This window comes from Grampus griseus (genome assembly GCF_964374135.1).
Source record: "Grampus griseus genome assembly, chromosome: 10".
Lineage (NCBI taxonomy): Eukaryota > Metazoa > Chordata > Mammalia > Artiodactyla > Delphinidae > Grampus > Grampus griseus.
The window spans coordinates 65,102,274-65,120,144 of NC_139004.1; the positions used below are offsets into that span (position 1 = coordinate 65,102,274).

At 43.6% G+C, this 17,871-nt stretch overlaps 1 protein-coding gene across 1 annotated transcript in view; it reads right to left on the reverse strand.

The window, feature by feature from the left end:
• SLC25A20 (solute carrier family 25 member 20) overlaps positions 1 to 17,871 on the reverse strand; it is a 31,968-nt gene that overhangs the window by 6,810 nt on the left and 7,287 nt on the right. Inside the window, exons 3-4 of the mRNA XM_082662764.1 lie at positions 13,998 to 14,125; positions 10,549 to 10,639 (exon numbers count right to left, since the gene is read on the reverse strand). Of these exons, the coding sequence (XP_082518890.1) occupies positions 10,549 to 10,639; positions 13,998 to 14,125 (219 nt within the window). The remainder of the gene's footprint in view (positions 1 to 10,548; positions 10,640 to 13,997; positions 14,126 to 17,871) is intronic.

Here is a 17,871-nt window from a genome sequence, read left to right on the forward strand (position 1 = left end):
AAGGTAAAATAGAGAGAAGTTTGTATTTTTAAGGTGAAAATACAAGAATATTTACGCTATTGCTGAAGAGAACAATCCATTGGAGAGCAAAAACTGATGTTCAAGGAGAGAGAAAGAAGAATTGTTGAAGCAAGGTCTCTGGATGGGCAAGAGGGATAGGATGTGGGGTCAAACAGAAGCATGGGCCATTCGTGGTGGAAATAGCCAGGCAGCCACAGATGTAGTTAGATGCCAGTGAGTGAGTGGAGGCAGTGGAGGGTATCTGGTAAAGTCCTCCTCTGGTGGTTTCAGTTTTCTCAGTGAAGTAGAAAGCCAGGGGACTTCCCTGGTGGTGCAGTGGTTAAGAATCCACCTGCCAATGCAGGGGACATGGGTTCGAGCCCTGGTCCGGGAAGATCCCACATGCCGTGGAGCAACTAAGCCTGTGAGCCACAACTACTGAGCGTGCGCTCTAGAGCCCATGAGCCACAACTACTGAGCCCGCATGCCACAACTACTGAAGCCCGCACACCTAGAGCCCATGCTCTGCAACAAGAGAAGCCACCGCAATGAGAAGCCTGCACACTGCAACGAAGAGTAGCCCCCACTTGCCGCAACTAGAGAAAGCCCGTGCACAGCAACGAAGACTCAACGCAGCCAAAAATAAATAAATTAATTAATAATAATAATTTTAAAAAGCCAGGTCATCTCCTGAGAGGGTAGGGGTTTGAGAAGAGAAGAGAGTCACAAAGTAGTAACCCAGCAGAGTGGAGGAGTACAAGGGAAGAATATGGATGGGGACTGTCTCATCTAGGAGCAGAAAAGGACTTCAGGCATAAAAGAGATGGAAGAAGCCGTGATGGAAAAGACTAAGGGACAAGGCTACTGAAAACAAACAGTCCCTAACTCAAAATCAATATACAGACGTCTAAGAAGCATTTTCCCAATCCTCCTGCTAAGTACAACAAAAAATTCTAGACATTATTTGTTTTTAAAAAATATAAGAGGACTCTGAAAGTTTGGAGAGAAGAAGCAGACTGGCTAGGGACCTTGGGACTTAAGCAATGACATAGTGGTGAGTCCCCTGGATTTTTTTTTTTTTTTTTTTTTTTGTGGTACGCGGGCCTCTCACTGTTGTGGCCTCTCCCGTTGTGGAGCACAGGCTCCGGATGCGCAGGCTCAGCGGCCATGGCTCACGGGCCCAGCCAGTCCACAGAATGTGGGATCTTCCTGGACTGGGGCACGAACCCGTGTCCCCTGCATCGGCAGGCAGTCTCTCAACCACTGCGCCACCAGGGAAGCCCCCTGGATTTTCTTTTTTGATGTATCTCGGACTTAAAGCAGAAGAAACTGGCAATCCAGGAATACCAAGAAGCACAGATCAAAAAGAAGCCTCAACAAAAGCCTGCATTCTCTAGACAAAGGACCAGAAAAGGAACAGCCTAGAAAGACAGAAAATCTTTAGACAAAAAACACTCTACTCCAGCCATACACCATAGAAAAAACTGTGGCCTCACCCTCTTCCACACCAGCAAAGACCCTGTGGGGAGCCCAGACTTCCACCTTCGCAGGGCTGTAACAAGGTACCCAATACGCTACCTGGGTGGAGTCAGAAAAGGCCAAGTACAGAATAAGGACTTTCATCCCTGAGAGCCTGTAATCATCACCCTCCTGTCCTGTGGTGTCAGTAGAGACACTGGAACTCCCACATCCACCCAGCAGTAAAAAGAAGTGCCCCACCCTCAAGTGTCAACAGAGGTCGAGTGGGTCACCTAGACTTCCACTTCCACTTGGCAGTAATGAGGCAGCATCCCTCCCTTCCTACTGGAGTGGTGTCAAAGAAAGCCAACTAAAATGGAAAGATTAAATAGGATCCAGAATCTCAATAAAGTATGCAAATATCCGGGTTCCAATTGGAAATCACACATGTCCAAACCCAGGAAGATCTCAAACTGAAAGAAAAAAGAAGCAATAGATGCCAATACCAAGATGACAGAGATGTTAGAATTATCTGGCAAAGATTTTAAACCAGCCATTGTAAAAATCCTTCAACGAGTAATTATTAATATGCTTGAAACAGATTAAAAAAATTAGAAAGCCACAGCAAATAAATAAAATATCAGCACAGAAACAGAAGATATGAGGAAGAACCAAGTGGAAGTTTTAGAATTGAAAAACACAACCGAGGGCTTCCCTGGTGGCACAGTGGTTGAGAGTCCGCCTGCCGATGCAGGGGACACGGGTTCATGCCCCGGTCCGGGAAGATCCCACATGCCGCAGAGCGGCTAGGCCCGTGAGCCATGGCCGCTGAGCCTGCGAGTCCGGAGCCTGTGCTCCGCAACAGGAGAGGCCACAACAGTGAGAGGCCCGCGTACTGCAATAAAAAAAAAAGAAAAATACAGCCAAAATAAAAAGCTCAGTGGGGACTTCCCTGGTGGTGCAGTGGTTAAGAATCCGCCTGCCAATGCAGGGGACACAGGTTCAAGCCCTGGTCCGGGAAGATCCCACATGCTGCACAGCAACTAAGCCCATGTGCCACAACTACTGAGCCTGCGCTCTAGAGCCCATGAGCCACAACTACTGAGCTCACATGCCACAACTACTGAAGCCCGTGTGCCTAAAGCCCAAGCTCCGCAACAAGAGAAACCACTGCAACGAGAATCCCGCATGAAGAGTAGCCCCCCATTGACGAAACTAGAGAAAGCCCACATGCAGCAACGAAGACCCAACGCAATGAAAGAAAGAAAAGAAAGAAAGAGAGAAAGAAAGAGAGAAAGAGAGAAAGAAAGAGAGAAAGAAAGAGAGAAAGAAAGAGAGAAAGAAAGAAAGAAAGAAAGGGAAAAGAACTGTAATCCCAGAACCCTACGTCAAGTGAAAATATTCTTCAGGAATAAAGGGGAAATGAGGCATTCTTAGATGAAGGAAAACTGAGAGACTTTGTCATTCACTGACCTTCCCCAAAAGAATGGCTAAAGGAAGTTCTTTAAATAGAAAAGAAACTCTAAAAGAAGGAACCCTGGAACACCAGGAAGGAAGAAAGAACATAGTAAGCAAAAATATGGGATATTATATAATGGTAATGTGAGGGACATTACATAGTGATAAAAGGGCCCATCCACTAAGAAGACATAGCAATCCTAAATGTGTATACATTATACAAAAAAGCTGCAAACTATGTGAAGCAAAACTGATACAACTGAAAGAAGAAACAAACAAACTCACAATTACAGTTGGAGATTTCAAATTCCTCCATCAACGAATAGGTAGAACAACTAGACAGAAAATCATCAAGGATAGAGAAGAACTCAACAACACCATCAACCAACAGGATATAATCGACATTTATAGATTACTCCACCAAATGACAGCAGAACACACACTCTTTTCAAATGCCCATGGAACATGGACCAGGATAAACCATATCCAAGGCCATAAACCTCAAAAAATTTAAAAGAATGTAAATAATACAGAATATGTTTTCCAATCACAATGGACTCAAACTAGAAATCAATAATCTCCAACACTTGAAAACTGAACAACACTCTCCTAAGTAATTAAAAAAGGAAGTCTCAAAGGAAATTAGAAAACACACTGAACTGGGACTCCCCTGGTGGTCCAGTGGCTAAGACTCCATGCTCTCAATACAGGGGGCCTGGGTTCGACCCCTAGTCAGGGAACTAGATCCCACCTGCCACAACTAAAAGTTTTCATGCCACAACTAAAACATCCTGCATGCTGCAACTAAGACCCGACACAGAGAAAGAAAGAAAGGAAGGAAGGAAGGGAGGGAGGGAGGGAGGGAGGGAGGAAGGAAGGAAGGAAGGAAGGAAGGAAGGAAGAAAACACACTGAACTGACTGAAAATTAAAATATGTTGAAGTTTGTGGGACACAGCTAAAGCAGGGCTGAGAGGAAACTTTATAGCACTGACTGTGTATGTTAGAAAAGAGGAAAAGCCTCAAAACAATAATCTAAGCTTGCACCTCAAACACCTAAAAAAAGAAAAGAAAGAAAAGCAAACAAAACCCAAAACAAGCAAAAGGAAGGAAATAATTAAAAAAAAAAGCAGAAACCAATGAAATTGAAAACAGAAAAACAATAAAGAAAATCAATGAGGTGAGTTCCCTGGTGGTCTAGTGGTTAGGATTCTGGGCTTTCACTGCTGTGGCCTGGATTCAGGGAACTGAGATCCCGCAAGCCACGTGGCATGGCCAAAAAAAAAAAAAAAGAAAGAAAAATCTTTTTTGAAAAGATCAATAAAACTGACAAACCTCAAGTGAGGCTGACAAAGAAAAAAAAGAGAGAAGTCACAAATTATTGTTTTTTTATTAATTAATTAATTTATTTATTTTTGGCTGTGTTGGGTATTCGCTGCTGCATGCAGGCTTTCTTTAGTTGTGGCAAGCGGGGGCTACTCTTCGTTGTGGTGTGCAGGCTTCTCATTGCACTGGCTTCTCTTGTTGAGGAGCACAGGCTCTAGGCACGAGGGCTGCAGTAGTTGTGGCTCATGGCTCTAGAGTGCAGGCTCAGTAGTTGGGGCACATGGGCTTAGTTGCTCCGTGACATATGGGATCTTCCCGGACCAGGGCTCAAACCCGTTTCCCCTGCATGAGCAGGTGGATTCTTAACCACTGTGCCACCAGGGAAGCCCTACAAATTATTAATACCAGGAATAAAACAGAAGATAACACCACAGAATCTGCCAATGTATAAAGGACAATAAGGGAATACTACAAACAACTTTACACACACACATTTGACAACTTAGATAAAAAAAACAAAACCAAAAACTACCACAGGGACTCCCCTGGTGGCGCAGTGGATAAGACTCCGTGCTCCCAGTGTAGGAGGCCCAGGTTCGATCCCTGGTCAGGGAACCAGATCCTATATGCAACCGCAACTAAGAGTTCACATGCCACAACTAAGGAGCTGGCAAGCCACAACTAAGGAGCCCGCCTGCCGCAACTAAGAACTGGCACAACCAAATAAATAAAATATAAAAAAAAAAAACTACCACAATTTTCCCAATATGAAATAAGTAATTTGAATAGCCCTGTAACTAGTAAGAAAATTGAATTCATAATTTAATAATTCCTCCCCCAAAATCTCCAAGCCTATATGGTTTCACTATAAAATTCTACCAAATGTTTACAGGAAAATTAACACCAATTCTACATAATCCCTCTCACAAAATAGAAGAGGGAACAATTCCCAATGCATTTTATGAAGACAGCATTATTCTGATACCAAAACCAGACAGAGACAAGACAGAAAAATAACTGACAGACTAGTATCTCTCATGACTATAGATGCAAAAATACTTAACAAAATATAAGAAAATAGAACTCAGCAGTATATAAAAAGAATTATAAACTATGATCAAGTTGGGGGGTTTATTCCAGCAATTCAAAATTGGTTCAGGATTCAAACACCAATTGATGTAATTCACCGTATAAGAGGTTAAAGGAGAAAAATCACATGATCACATTAATAAATGAAGAAAAAGAATTTGACACAAGTCAATATCCATTTATGAGAAAACTCTCAGAAAAATAGGAATAGAAGGTAACTTTCTCAACTTGATAAAGAGCATCTATCAAAAAAACTACATCTGGGACCTCCCTGGTGGTCCAGTGGTTAAGACTCCGCACTTCCACTGCAGGGGACACTGTGGTCCATCCCTGTTCGGGGAACTAAGATCCTGCATGCAGCGTGGTGCGGCCAAAAAAACTAAACAAACAAACAAAAAACTACACTTAACATCATATTTAACAGTGAAATAGTGAACACTTCCCCATGAGATTGGGAACAAGGTAAAAATATCTACTCTCATCACTCTTATTCAACACAGTACTGGAAATTCTAGCCAGTGAAATAAGGAAATAAAAGGTAAATAGATTAGAAATGAAGAAATAAAACTGTCTCTATTTGCAAATAACATGATTATCTACATAGGAAATCCCAAGAAATCTACCAAAAAAAATCCTAGAATTAATAAGGGCATTCAGGAAGGTTCACATGATACAAGATTAACATACAAAAATTTATTATATTTCTACAAACTAGCAATGAAAATGTAGACAACAAAATTAAAATTATAATACCATTTACAATGCCATTTTACAAAGTCAAATTAAGAGAGAAGCACTTAGGTATATAAGAAAACACATTAAGAGCTTATATGCTGAAAACTACACAATGCTGATGAAAGAAATTAAAGTTCTAAATAAATGGAGAGATATAACATGTCCATGTATTGGAAGACTCAAAATAATGTGTTAATTCTACCCAAATTGACCTATAGGTTTAATATAATCTCAGCAAGATTTTTCTCAATTTTCTAAATTACCCTAAAATTTACATAGAAATATTGGGTTGGCCAAAAAGTTTTCTGTAAGATGTTATGGAAAAACCCGAGTGAACTTTTTGGCCAACCCAATACAAAGGAATTAGAATAGCTAGAACAATTTTTTTTCATTAATTAATTAATTTATTTATCTTTGGCTGTGTTGGGTCTTCATTGCTACACGCGGGCTTTCTCCAGTTGCGGCAAGCGGGAGCTACTCTTCGTTGCGGTGCGTGGGGCTTCTCATTGCGGTGGCTTCTCCTGTTGTGAAGCAGCACAGGCTTCAGTAGTTGTGGCACACGAGTTCAGTAGTTGTGGTTCTCAGGCTCTAGAGCAGAGGCTGAGCAGTTGTGGTGCATGGGCTTAGTTGCTCTGAGGCATGTGAGATCTTCCCGGACCAGGGCTCGAACCCGTGTCCCCTGTTTTGGCAGGCGGATTCTTAACCACTGCGCCACCAGGGAAGTCCCCATTTTTTTTTTAAAGAATAAAGTGGGAGGCATCAGTCTAGTCAATTTCAAGACTTAGTATATGGCTATACTAATCAAGACTGTGTAGTATTCGTGAAGGGACAGAAGCATAAATCAATGGAAGAAACTAGAGTACCCAGAAGTAGACCCACACAAATATGCCCAACTGATTTTTAACAAAGATGCAAACACAATTCAGTGGAAGAAAGATAAGTCTCTTAAGCAAATGGTATGGTGCAATTGGACAGCCCTAGGGAAAAGAAAAAAAAAAGAACTCTGACCTAATTTTCATACATAATACAAATATTAACTCAAAATGGAGTCACAGACTTAAATGTAAAAGGTAAACTATAGATAAAACTTTTGGAAAAAACATATTAGAAAATCTTTGGGATTGCAGGCTAGGTAAAGAGTTCTTAAGACCTGATGCCCCAAACACCCAAAACCCAATCCATAAAAGAAAAATTAACAAACTGGACTTCATCAAAATTTAAAATGTTTGCTCAAAAGACTCTGTTGAGAGGATGAAAAGACAAACTATAGACTAGGAGAAAATATTTGCAAACCACATATCTGACAAAGCACTAGTATCTAGAATAAAGGACTCTCAAAACTCAATAATAAAAAACCAAATGGGCTTCCCTGCTGGCGCAGTGGTTGAGAGTCCGCCTGCCGATGCAGGGGACACGGGTTCGTGCCCCGGTCCGGGAAGATCCCACATGCTGCGGAGCAGCTGGGCCTGTGAGCCATGGCCGTTGAGCCTGCACGTCCGGAGTCTGTGCTCCACAAAAGGGAGAGGCCACAACAGTGAGAGGCCCACATACCACAAAACAAACAAACAAACAAACAAATAATCCAATTAGAAATGGGCAAAACACGTGAACAAACATTTCACCAAACAGGATATACATATAGCAAATGAGCACAGGAAAGGATGTTCAACATCCTCAGCTATTAGGCAAATACAAATTAAATGAGATATCACTACACACCTATCAGAATGGCTAAAATTAAGAACAGTGACAACACCAAATGTTGGTGAGGATGCAGAGAAACTGGATCACTCATATATTGCTGGTGGAAATGTAAAATGATATAGCTACTCTGAAAAAACTGGTAGTTTCTTTAAAAACTAACACACATGGGACTTCCCTGGAGATCCAGTGGTTAAGACTCCACGCTTCCACTTCAGGGTACACAGGTTTGATCCCTGATGGGGGAACTAAGATTCCACATGCTGGTGCGGTGTGGCCAAAAAAACCCAAAGAAACCCCCACTAAACATGCAACTACCACATGACTCAGCAATTATACTCCTGGGCATTTATCCCAGAGAAATGAAGACTGATTTTCTCAGAAAAACCTCTGTACATGAATGTTTATAGCTTCTTTATTTATAATAGCCAAAAACTGAAAAAAAGATGTCCTTCAATGGATGAAAAGTTAAACATATTTCTAGTACATCCACACCATGGACTACTAAAAAGGAATGAACTATTCATATAAGCAACAATCTGTATGAATCTCCAGAAAATTAGGTTGAGTTGAAAAAGCCAATCTGAAAAGTTTACATACTGTATAGTTCCATTTATGTAAGTCTTGAAATTACAGGCTTATAGAATTCAGATTAGTGGTTGCTGGGGTGGTTAAGGACTGGAGTGGGGTACGAGAAGTGAATGTGGCTATTAAAGGGCTACATGAAGGATCCTTGGCATGTTGGAATTGTTCTGTATCTTGACTGTAACAATGTCAATATTCTGGTTGCGATATTGTACTATAATTTTACAATATATTACCTCTGTGGAAGAACTGAGTAAAGGGTACATGGGATCCTTTTGTTTTATTTATTTCTTTATTTCCCTTTGTATTACTTCTTACAACTGTATGTGAATCTATAAGTATCTCAAAATAAAATATTTAATTTAAAAAATGCACAAAATTAAATGACAAATGCAAAGCATGATAAAGACTTGCCAAATATGATAAGAAATTAATAACCTTAATATGTCCAAAGGTTTTAGGGGTAGGGGAGTGACAGGCACAAACTATTGGGTGTAAGACAGGCTACAAGGATGTATTGTACAACTTGGGGAATACAGCCAATATTTTGTAATAACTGTAAATGGAGTATAACCTTTAAAAATTGTATAAAAATTTTAAAAAATAATAAATTGGGGACTTCCCTGGTGGCACAGGGGTTAAGAATCCGCCTGCCAATGCAGGGGACACGGGTTCGATCCCTGAACCGGTAAGATCCCACATGCTGCAGAGCAACTAAGCCCATGCGCCACAATTACTGAGCCTGCGCTCTAGAGCTCGCGTGCCATAATTACTGAGCCCGTGTTCTGCAACTACTGAAGCCCACGCGCCTAGAGCCTGTGCTCTGCAACAAGAGAAGCCACCACAATGAGAAGCCCGTGCACCGCAACAGAGTAGCCCCTGCTCGCGGCAACTAGAGAGAGCCTGCGCTGCAATGAAGACCCAACACAGCCAAAAATAAATAAATAAAACAAAATAATAAATTCAAACATGTCCAAAGCTTTTATAAGTCAATAGAAAAACAAACAAATGAGCAAAGAACACAAATAGGCATTTCACAAAGGAAAAATACAAACAGCTAATATGCATCAAAAAAATTAACCCCACCGACAATTAAAAGCAAGAAAAATCAAAACAATGCAAATTTTTCACTCATCAGACTAGCAGAGATTGTAAATTAGATGCCACAGAATCTGCTGGGAAGTAAGAGCTCTTATACTTTTGACAGGAATAGAAAATGACAGACTTATAGGAGGGCCATTTAGTAAAATGCATTAAAAACCTTTTTAACCTTAAAAAAAAAAGTACCTACCTTTAATCATACTAATTTCAAGTCTAGACATTTATCCTAAGAAAATAATCAGGAACACATGCAGAGACTTATTTACAGAGATCTTCACTATGGCATATAATTTGTCATGTCCCCAGATAAGGTATTATTGGGTAAATGACAGCCATGTATTGAAATAAAATACAGAAAATGACGCTTGAGGAAAAAAACCACAAAAATATTACGACATATCAAATGAAAAAAACTGGTTACAAAACTATTGCAATATGTGACCCCAATTTTATTTCAAAAGATAACTTTTTTTAATACAAGTTTACCAAAAAGACTAGAAGAATTCACACAGAAAGCATAACAGTGGGGTGGTATCATGGGTGATAAATACATTGTTTTCTGTGTGCTTCTCTGCATTACCAAAATTTTTCTAGTAAAGACTGTGTGTTAAATTGCTTCAGCCATTAGAAGAAAAAAGCAGTAACACGTTTTTAAAAAGGAGCCCTGTGTGGTAAGGCAGGCAGTCAGTTCACACCCTTGGCCTGGGAACAAGCCAGACACTTTAAGGGCACTGAGCCTTTGGGCAAATGGCAGAGACCTAACATGTTAGGCAGGAGCAGCCTCCCTTCCACCTCTGATGAGACATGACTCACCTTTCAGAGTTCCTGAAGTAGCTGCTAATTAGGGTGGATAAGTCTGAGCTCACCCGTCACAGGTGTGACATTTGATTTGTTGCACTGTCCTGGTTCTTGATTCTACTACGATTCCTTCCATGTTCCTGAAAACCTTGAAACTGTTTTGCACACCTGACCTGAAGTCTTTATAAAGGGTGAAAGGACATAAACATCCACACAAAATTGTATACCCAATGGAAAAAGCTAGCCACCTCCCACCTCCCCGCAAATCATATCCCCCCCACCCCAGATCACACCCTCACCTGTAACAAGCACTTGATCCGTTCTCCAGGAGTCATAATTCCCGTGGTGAATACACCAGATAACATCCCAGCTGCAAATAGTTGGGGGTAGCTATATTGAAAAAAAAACAAGAGGCAAGAACCTGTGACTAACCACCCAGAACAGAGGCAATCCCAGCAAAGAGGACTTTGAAAGAAAAAATAAGTACTTGGACTGGGCAGAAGTCCAGAACAAATAAAGCATATTTCACACAAAACCCAAGGTCTAGGTATATTCTGACATCAAATTTCCCAAGGCAGGGGTCTCAGTGCCAAGAGCAATATGAGCTTGGTCACGAGGCCCACATGCACACTCAGATGGCCTCACCCATGGGAGAAGTTTCCTCCCCGGCCTGCCATGCACAGTGACTATGGACGAGTTTCCTGGCCTCTCTTAGCCTTGATCTGTAAAGTTCAGGGTTGTTGTGGAAAAAAGCCTCTAACCCAGAATGCAGACCTCAATCAACCCCAGTTCCCCTCCAATCTCGCCTCCTCTGGATCACCAAGGGCCTGAGAACATTTTAAGCCAAGATTCACAAAGGACGGTGTCAAGGCCGGAGGAATGGCTGTGGCCACTTGCACAGGCTAAGGGGGCCAGCCAGGCCAGTTGTGAGGAATGTGCTGTAAGATGCTGGGAAGGGCCCAGTCAGGGATGGTACCCACAGACATGATGGGTCCTGTGGCCTTCCATGCAGGGAATAGTCCCCCAGTGGCCAGAGATATGGATCCTCACCATGGCCCTCACAGAATGAACCACATTGAATATTTGGTGGAATTGGAGGCTCCTGGTGTCACGGCCTGTCCCACCTCTGGCATCTCCTTTTCTTTCTAAGATTAGCTATACCAGACTGGTCTGGAGGCAGTGGAGTACAGAGCTACAATTAGCATTTCAATAGTGTCCCCACAATTTAGCAAATGTTGTTGAAAAACTTCACTTTCTTGCCTGGGCCGCAGGCCCCTCCTAACCCCAAGCCTCTGATAGCTGAGCCTTCAGGCCTGTCCCACACTACAAGGAGCCCAAAACCCAGAGAACAGATGTCAGATGGGGAAAGGGAGACATCCACTTCGGGTCCTTCCTTCCAGGGCACCAGTCTCAATGGTCCTGTTTTTTCCAGGCACTCACACAACTACCTCAGGCATGCAAGCCCAGCACACAAGCTGACTGTTCAGCAGTCAGGAGACTTGCTTTCATGCATGGCCTCCTTTACAGTCTCAGTTCACACTGCTGTCCCCAAGAGGAGTCCTCTCAGCAACAAAACTTCCCCTCATGAGACCAACATCTGTTCTTCCATGTATGCCCAGACCTTAGGCTGGACATACCTCCATCTCCCGGGACTGAGGACTTTCCTCTGAACAGGGTCTATGTGTGCACAGGGTACCATGCAGACACCCTACATGGGTGGCCCATTCTGCCACCCTTCACCCCCACATGAGGGAAGCATCTGTGAGTGCTGGACCCAAGGTCCTCGTAATGTTCCTTTCCATACTGTCCCCAAACACTACTGCAGGGAGGGGAAGGTGGCAGGGTTGACATTCAGGATTCAGAGCACGGCAGGATTATGGGGGCAGGAACCTGAGTGTCCCAACCTTTGCTTAAGCAGGAAGGGTGCTTCTCTGAGGACTGACACCATAATATAGGGAATACAACCTACAGGCTGAAGTACTAGCAGTGACCCCACGGGGGTTCTTGTAAATGGCCCTTGTGAGCTGGCACATGAGCTAAAAGACCAGGTGCTCAAAGAGGACATGTGTCCATAGGACATTTGGACTACCAACAGTCAAACACAGTTTCAAAAGGAAGCCCCACACACCCACATTTGGGGCCACCTGTGGCTTTTTATAGAAGCTGGTCACATTCAGAGGGTCACAAGGACTCCAAAAATAGAGTTTCACATTATGAGCATTTCTATCTATGTCCAGACCCTTACTCAGCCTGCTGTGGCCTGAAGTAGTGACAGAAGACAACCACATGGCACCCTGGGCTGCCTCCCTTGAGCTCCCAATCCCAAGTCTAGCCAGGGTCCTGTGCTGCCTGCAGTCCCTCCCAGGAGTTGTCAGCCTGCACGGCTCAGACTGAGTGTGCCTTGTCATCCCATGTTTCAACTCAGAATTCCCCTGCATCCCAAGAAGCCTGTTTTCATTAACTACTTTGTAAATTCTGAACTATAATTCTGCCTCATCTGCCTCTTCACACCCAAATCTAACTTAAAGTTTACTGAAAGGAAATATACTAATTTATTTCACTTTAACAGAGAAACCAGGGACTTCCCTGGTGCCGCAGTGGTTAAGAATCCGTCTGCCAATGCAGGGGGCACGGGTTCAAGCCCTGGTCCGGGAAGATCCCACATGCTGCGGAACAACTAAGCCCGTGCACCACAACTACTGAGCCTGCACTCTAGAGCCCGTAAGCCACAACTACTGAACCTGCATGCCACAACTACTGAAGCCTGCACACCACAACTACTGAGCCCACGCACCTAGAGCCCGTGCTCCACAACAAGAGAAGTCCCTGCAATGAGAAGCCCGTGCACTGCAAAGAAGAGTAGCCCCCGCTTGCCACAACTAGAGAAAGCCCGTGCACAGCAACAAAGACCCAATGCAGCCAAATTAATTAATTAAATTTTTTAAAAACCCAGAGAAACCAATATCTGAAATAATTATGTTATTAAAATGAAGGGCTTCCCTGGTGGTGCAGTGGTTAGGAATCCGCCTGACAATGCAGGGAACACAGGTTCGAGCCCTGGTCCGGGAGGATCCCACATGCCACGGAGCGGCTAGGCCCGTGTGCCACAACTACTGAGCCTGCACTCTAGAGCCCAAGAGCCACAACCACTGAGCCCGTGTGCCACAACTACTGAAGCCTGCATGCCTAGAGCCCGTGCTCCGCAAAAATAGAAGCCACTGCAATGAGAAGCCCACACACCACAATGAAGAGTGGCCCCCTCTCACCGCAACTAGAGAAAGCCTGCGTGAAGCAGCGAAGACCCAATGTAGCCAAAAATAAGTAAGTAAATAATTAAAAAAAAAAAAAAAAGAAGTAAAACAAAAGTTGGAACCTTCCCTTCTCCCAACCAGGTGATGGGAAACAAGGCTGCTGCTGTCATTACTGCAGCACCAGGTACCTTCATGGCACTTTACACACATTTTAGCATTCAGACCTCCCAATGCTGTGGAGTTAAGCGATACTACCTCACAGAAGAAATTATGACAACCTAATAAGGGGGTGGGGGAGGGATCTGAGTTTTTCTTTTTCCCTTTTGGTTCACAGGGCAAAGGAAAACTCAAGTACCTCCCTCACGTGGAGCAACCAGGAGCTAGCCCTGGGGACCCAGAAGGACAGTCACTGCCTGTCAGCCAAGGTTCTTTCCCTTAACCTGTATCACACCACCAGGCAGAACAGCATTGAGTCCTCCAGGCTTGTAAGTACTCACCTGAGCACATCCTCTGGGTGTTTTTGTTGCAGTTTCTTCCCCAAACCAAACCCAAAGAAGCACACGGCAAACATGGGGGTGACCCCAATGATGGGGGCGGCCATGCCCCGATATAGACCCATGATGCCCTGCAAGGAATCACAGAAGTGGAAGCTGTTTACAGACACAACTAACTTTTACATCACTGAAACAGGGAAGCAGTGTGTCCTCTGACCTGTGGCCTCCTTCCCTCACCTCCCCTCCAAGCAAGGAGAGCTTTTAAAAGGAAGAATACTCCCACATTTATCACAAATAGTTGTCTTCTTATACACTGCTGGAGAAACTGAACACAGCTCCTATTCTGGAAGGCAATCTGGAAATATGTAGCTTACACTTTCATCAGAAAATTCTCTGTCTAGAAATGTATTCTAAGGAAATACTCAGATATAGAAAAGAATGACATCAGGAATTTATTAAGTAGCAAAATTCTGGAATGAACCTAAAAATTCTCAAATAGGAGATTGAGACACATTATGGGAATTCCATAAACTGACTATCACATAGCCATAAAATCACATTGTAACATGAGAAGAGACTACTAAGTGAAAAAAAAGCAGGCTACAGGGACTTCCCTGGTGGTGCAGTGGTTAAGAATCTGCCTAACAATGCAGGGGACACGAGTTCGAGCCCTGGTTCGATCCCTGGTCCAGGAAGATCCCACATGCTGTGGAGCAACTAAGCCCGTGTGTCACAACTACTGAGCCTGCGCTCTAGAGCCCACGAGCCACAACTACTGAGCCTGCGTGCCTAGAGCCCATGCTCCGCAACAAGGGAAGCCACCACAATAAGAAGCCCACACACCACAATGAAGAGTAACCCCCACTCGCCACAACCAGAGAAAGCCCACATGCAGCAAAGAAGACCCAATGCAGCCATAAATAAATAAATAAATAAAAAGCAGGCTACAAAACAGAATGTACAATGTGACTTCTTTGGGGTGACATTAGAGGTGTACGAAATTTTTGTATTTCCCAAGTATTAAGACATGAGGGGAGTTCCCTGGTGGCCTAGTGGTTAGGATTCCAGGCTTTCACTGCTGTGGCCCAGGTTCAATCCCTGGTCGGGAAACTGAGATCACTCAAGCCGCCCAGTGTGCCCCCCCCAAAAAAAAGACATGGGTTTTTTTTTTTTTTTTAAATGATTGCAACAAGTTTATTAATTAATTTATTTATTTTTAGCTATGTTGGGTCTTCGTTTCTGTGCGAGGGCTTTCTCTGTGGCAAGCGGGGACCACTCTTCATCGCGGTGCGCGGGTCTCTCAGTATCGCGGCCTCTCTTGTTGCGGAGCACAGGCTGCAGACGCGCAGGCTCAGTAGTTGTGGCTCACGGGCTTAGTTGCTCCGCGGCATGTGGGATCTTCCCAGACCAGGGCTCGAACCCGTGTCCCCTGCATTGGCAGGTGGATTCTTAACCACAGCGCCACCAGGGAAGCCCAAGACATGGGGTTTTTATCGTTAAAGACAATAGTAAGACTGCACATCAATTTTCACTAGTACAGTTTGATAATGAAAGCAACTATGTAGTAGCCAATAAATAGACAAATAGATATCCCAACCAAACAAGTTAGTAAATCAAGGAAGAGGAAGATATGGGACCCAGGACACCACAAGTTTGGCCCAAGAGAGATGAAGGGGATTTCCAGGATGGTGTCTGGTACAGTGGGCCTGGGAAGAAACCAGTCTACGTGGGAGTATGAGGATAGAGGACTCCAGGAAGAGTTTGTTTTTTCCAAGAAGAACAAAGCAAAACAATAAACATTGGAACAACAGATTATAACTACTTAGGCAGTGTGGAAGACCAAACAAAAAGGCATTCTACAGGGCATTTAGGGTACAGGATGACAGAGGTAGAGATTCAAAGAAACACAAGCAAACGAAACTGATACAATTTTTAACCCAACCTCAAGAAAAACAAAAAGTTGTACAAGAAATGAAATGCACATCATAGAACATTACTTAGTTAACAGAGAAAAACACATATAAAGTTGTAATCATGAAAACACCGAATTGTACTAAACCACAAAGTATGATAAAATTATATGGGCAGGGCAGAAAGGTGATAAGGAATGCAAGAGTTAAAATCATCTACCACAAATAGGTAGCGAAAACACATTTTTTTCTCTTTTTTTTAATTGGAGTATAATTGCTTTACAATGTTGTGTTAGTTATATTTTTTAAAAAATAAATTTATTTATTTATTTTTGGCTGCATTGGGTCTTCGTTGCTGCACCTGGGCTTTCTCTAGCTCTGGCGAGCGGGGGCTACTCTTTGTTGCCATGTGCGGGCTCCTCATTGCGGTGGCTTCTCTTGTTGTGGAGCGTGGGCTCTAGGTGCACGGGCTTCAGTAGTTGTGGCTCATAGGCTCTAGAGCGCAGGCTCAGTAGTTGTGGCGCACGGGCTTAGTTGCTCCACGGCATGTGGGATCTTCCCGGACCAGGGCTCGAACCCATGTCCCCTGCATTGGCAGGTGGATTCTTAACCACTGCACCACCAGGGAAGTCCCTGTGTTAGTTTTAAAACACATTTTTAAATGTATAAAATACACGTATGCATCTAGGTAGAAAACAGCATTAATAACTGAGAGAGCTGAAAGTAACCTCTGGAGAATTGGGGTGGGAGGGCTACTTTGTTACAAGTCCTTCAGTAGCAAACTAAGTGCTTGCATCATTTTAATACAAATAAGGGACAATTTTTAAAACAAAACACAAAAAAATGTTAAAGTTGCTCCCTACAGAAAGTAGCAGGAGAAATAGGGTGGAGTTGCACACTGAGAGGGTCCACAGACCTAGGCTGGAGAACCTGCCTTGCTACAGACCCTGGCCATTCACAATCCATCTTCTTTCCAGAACTCAAGGGGCACAACTGTACCCGTCAGTACTCCTCCCAGATCCTGCAAAGGTCTAGCACTGCTACAGGCTGTAAGCAGACTCACCAAGGACAAAGTGCAGAGGAGGTAAATAGGAAAGGTGAATAGGAAGAGAAAGTTCTGAGAAGGATCTGCAAAAGCAGCAGGTGACAAAGCCCTCCAAAAGCCCCTCCCACAGCTTCCCACCTGGGCTGAGAGGATGCCCAAGGCCTGAGGGCCAAACCCACGCCTCCCAACAACTCCTCTAGCCTTCCTTCCACTGTCTGGCCTACCCAGTTCCATGCAGCACAACCAAGACCCGTCTGGCAGCACCAGAAAGCAGAGAGCTCAATCTGGCACAGCAAAACCCAGAGACAAGCACAAACATAAACTAAGGAAGCCTGTTCAACTCTGCAGAGAGTTGGGTTTATATGAGCCATTCTCACCAGGCCTCCAGTACCCAGCACACTGCCCAGGAGCTGAATAGGTCCTCAATAACATTTGCTGACCAAGAGGCATGTAATCCTGCCTCTCTGTAAAGGCAGAGAACTCTTAGCTGACTTGAAGCCCAAAGACTCCACTGGACACCGATCAGACTCCATGCTGGGCTGATGAAAGGAAGAGAGCCTTACAGAAGAAAAGGCAGCACCGTCTCACGCATGGGTGGTTGGGTAGACTCCACCTCAAAATCTTCCTCCCATGCCTGGGTCCTGCATGAACCCTGGGAACAACTTTTCCTCCCAGACCGAGTCCATCAATCACCAGCATCCCCTCTTTATCTGGGTGACACCCGCTTCTCAGTTTCTGTATATTTAATAAACACTACATATATATTTATTCATATTAGAGTTATATTTTAGGAAACAAAGGAAAAATTCTCAACAAGGTCTTGTCACATATGTGCTAATGAAGTCAGAAATAAACATCACTAGTAATTAAACCTTTTTTAAAATCCCATGTTTTCACTTTAAGAAATATCTGTAAAATTACT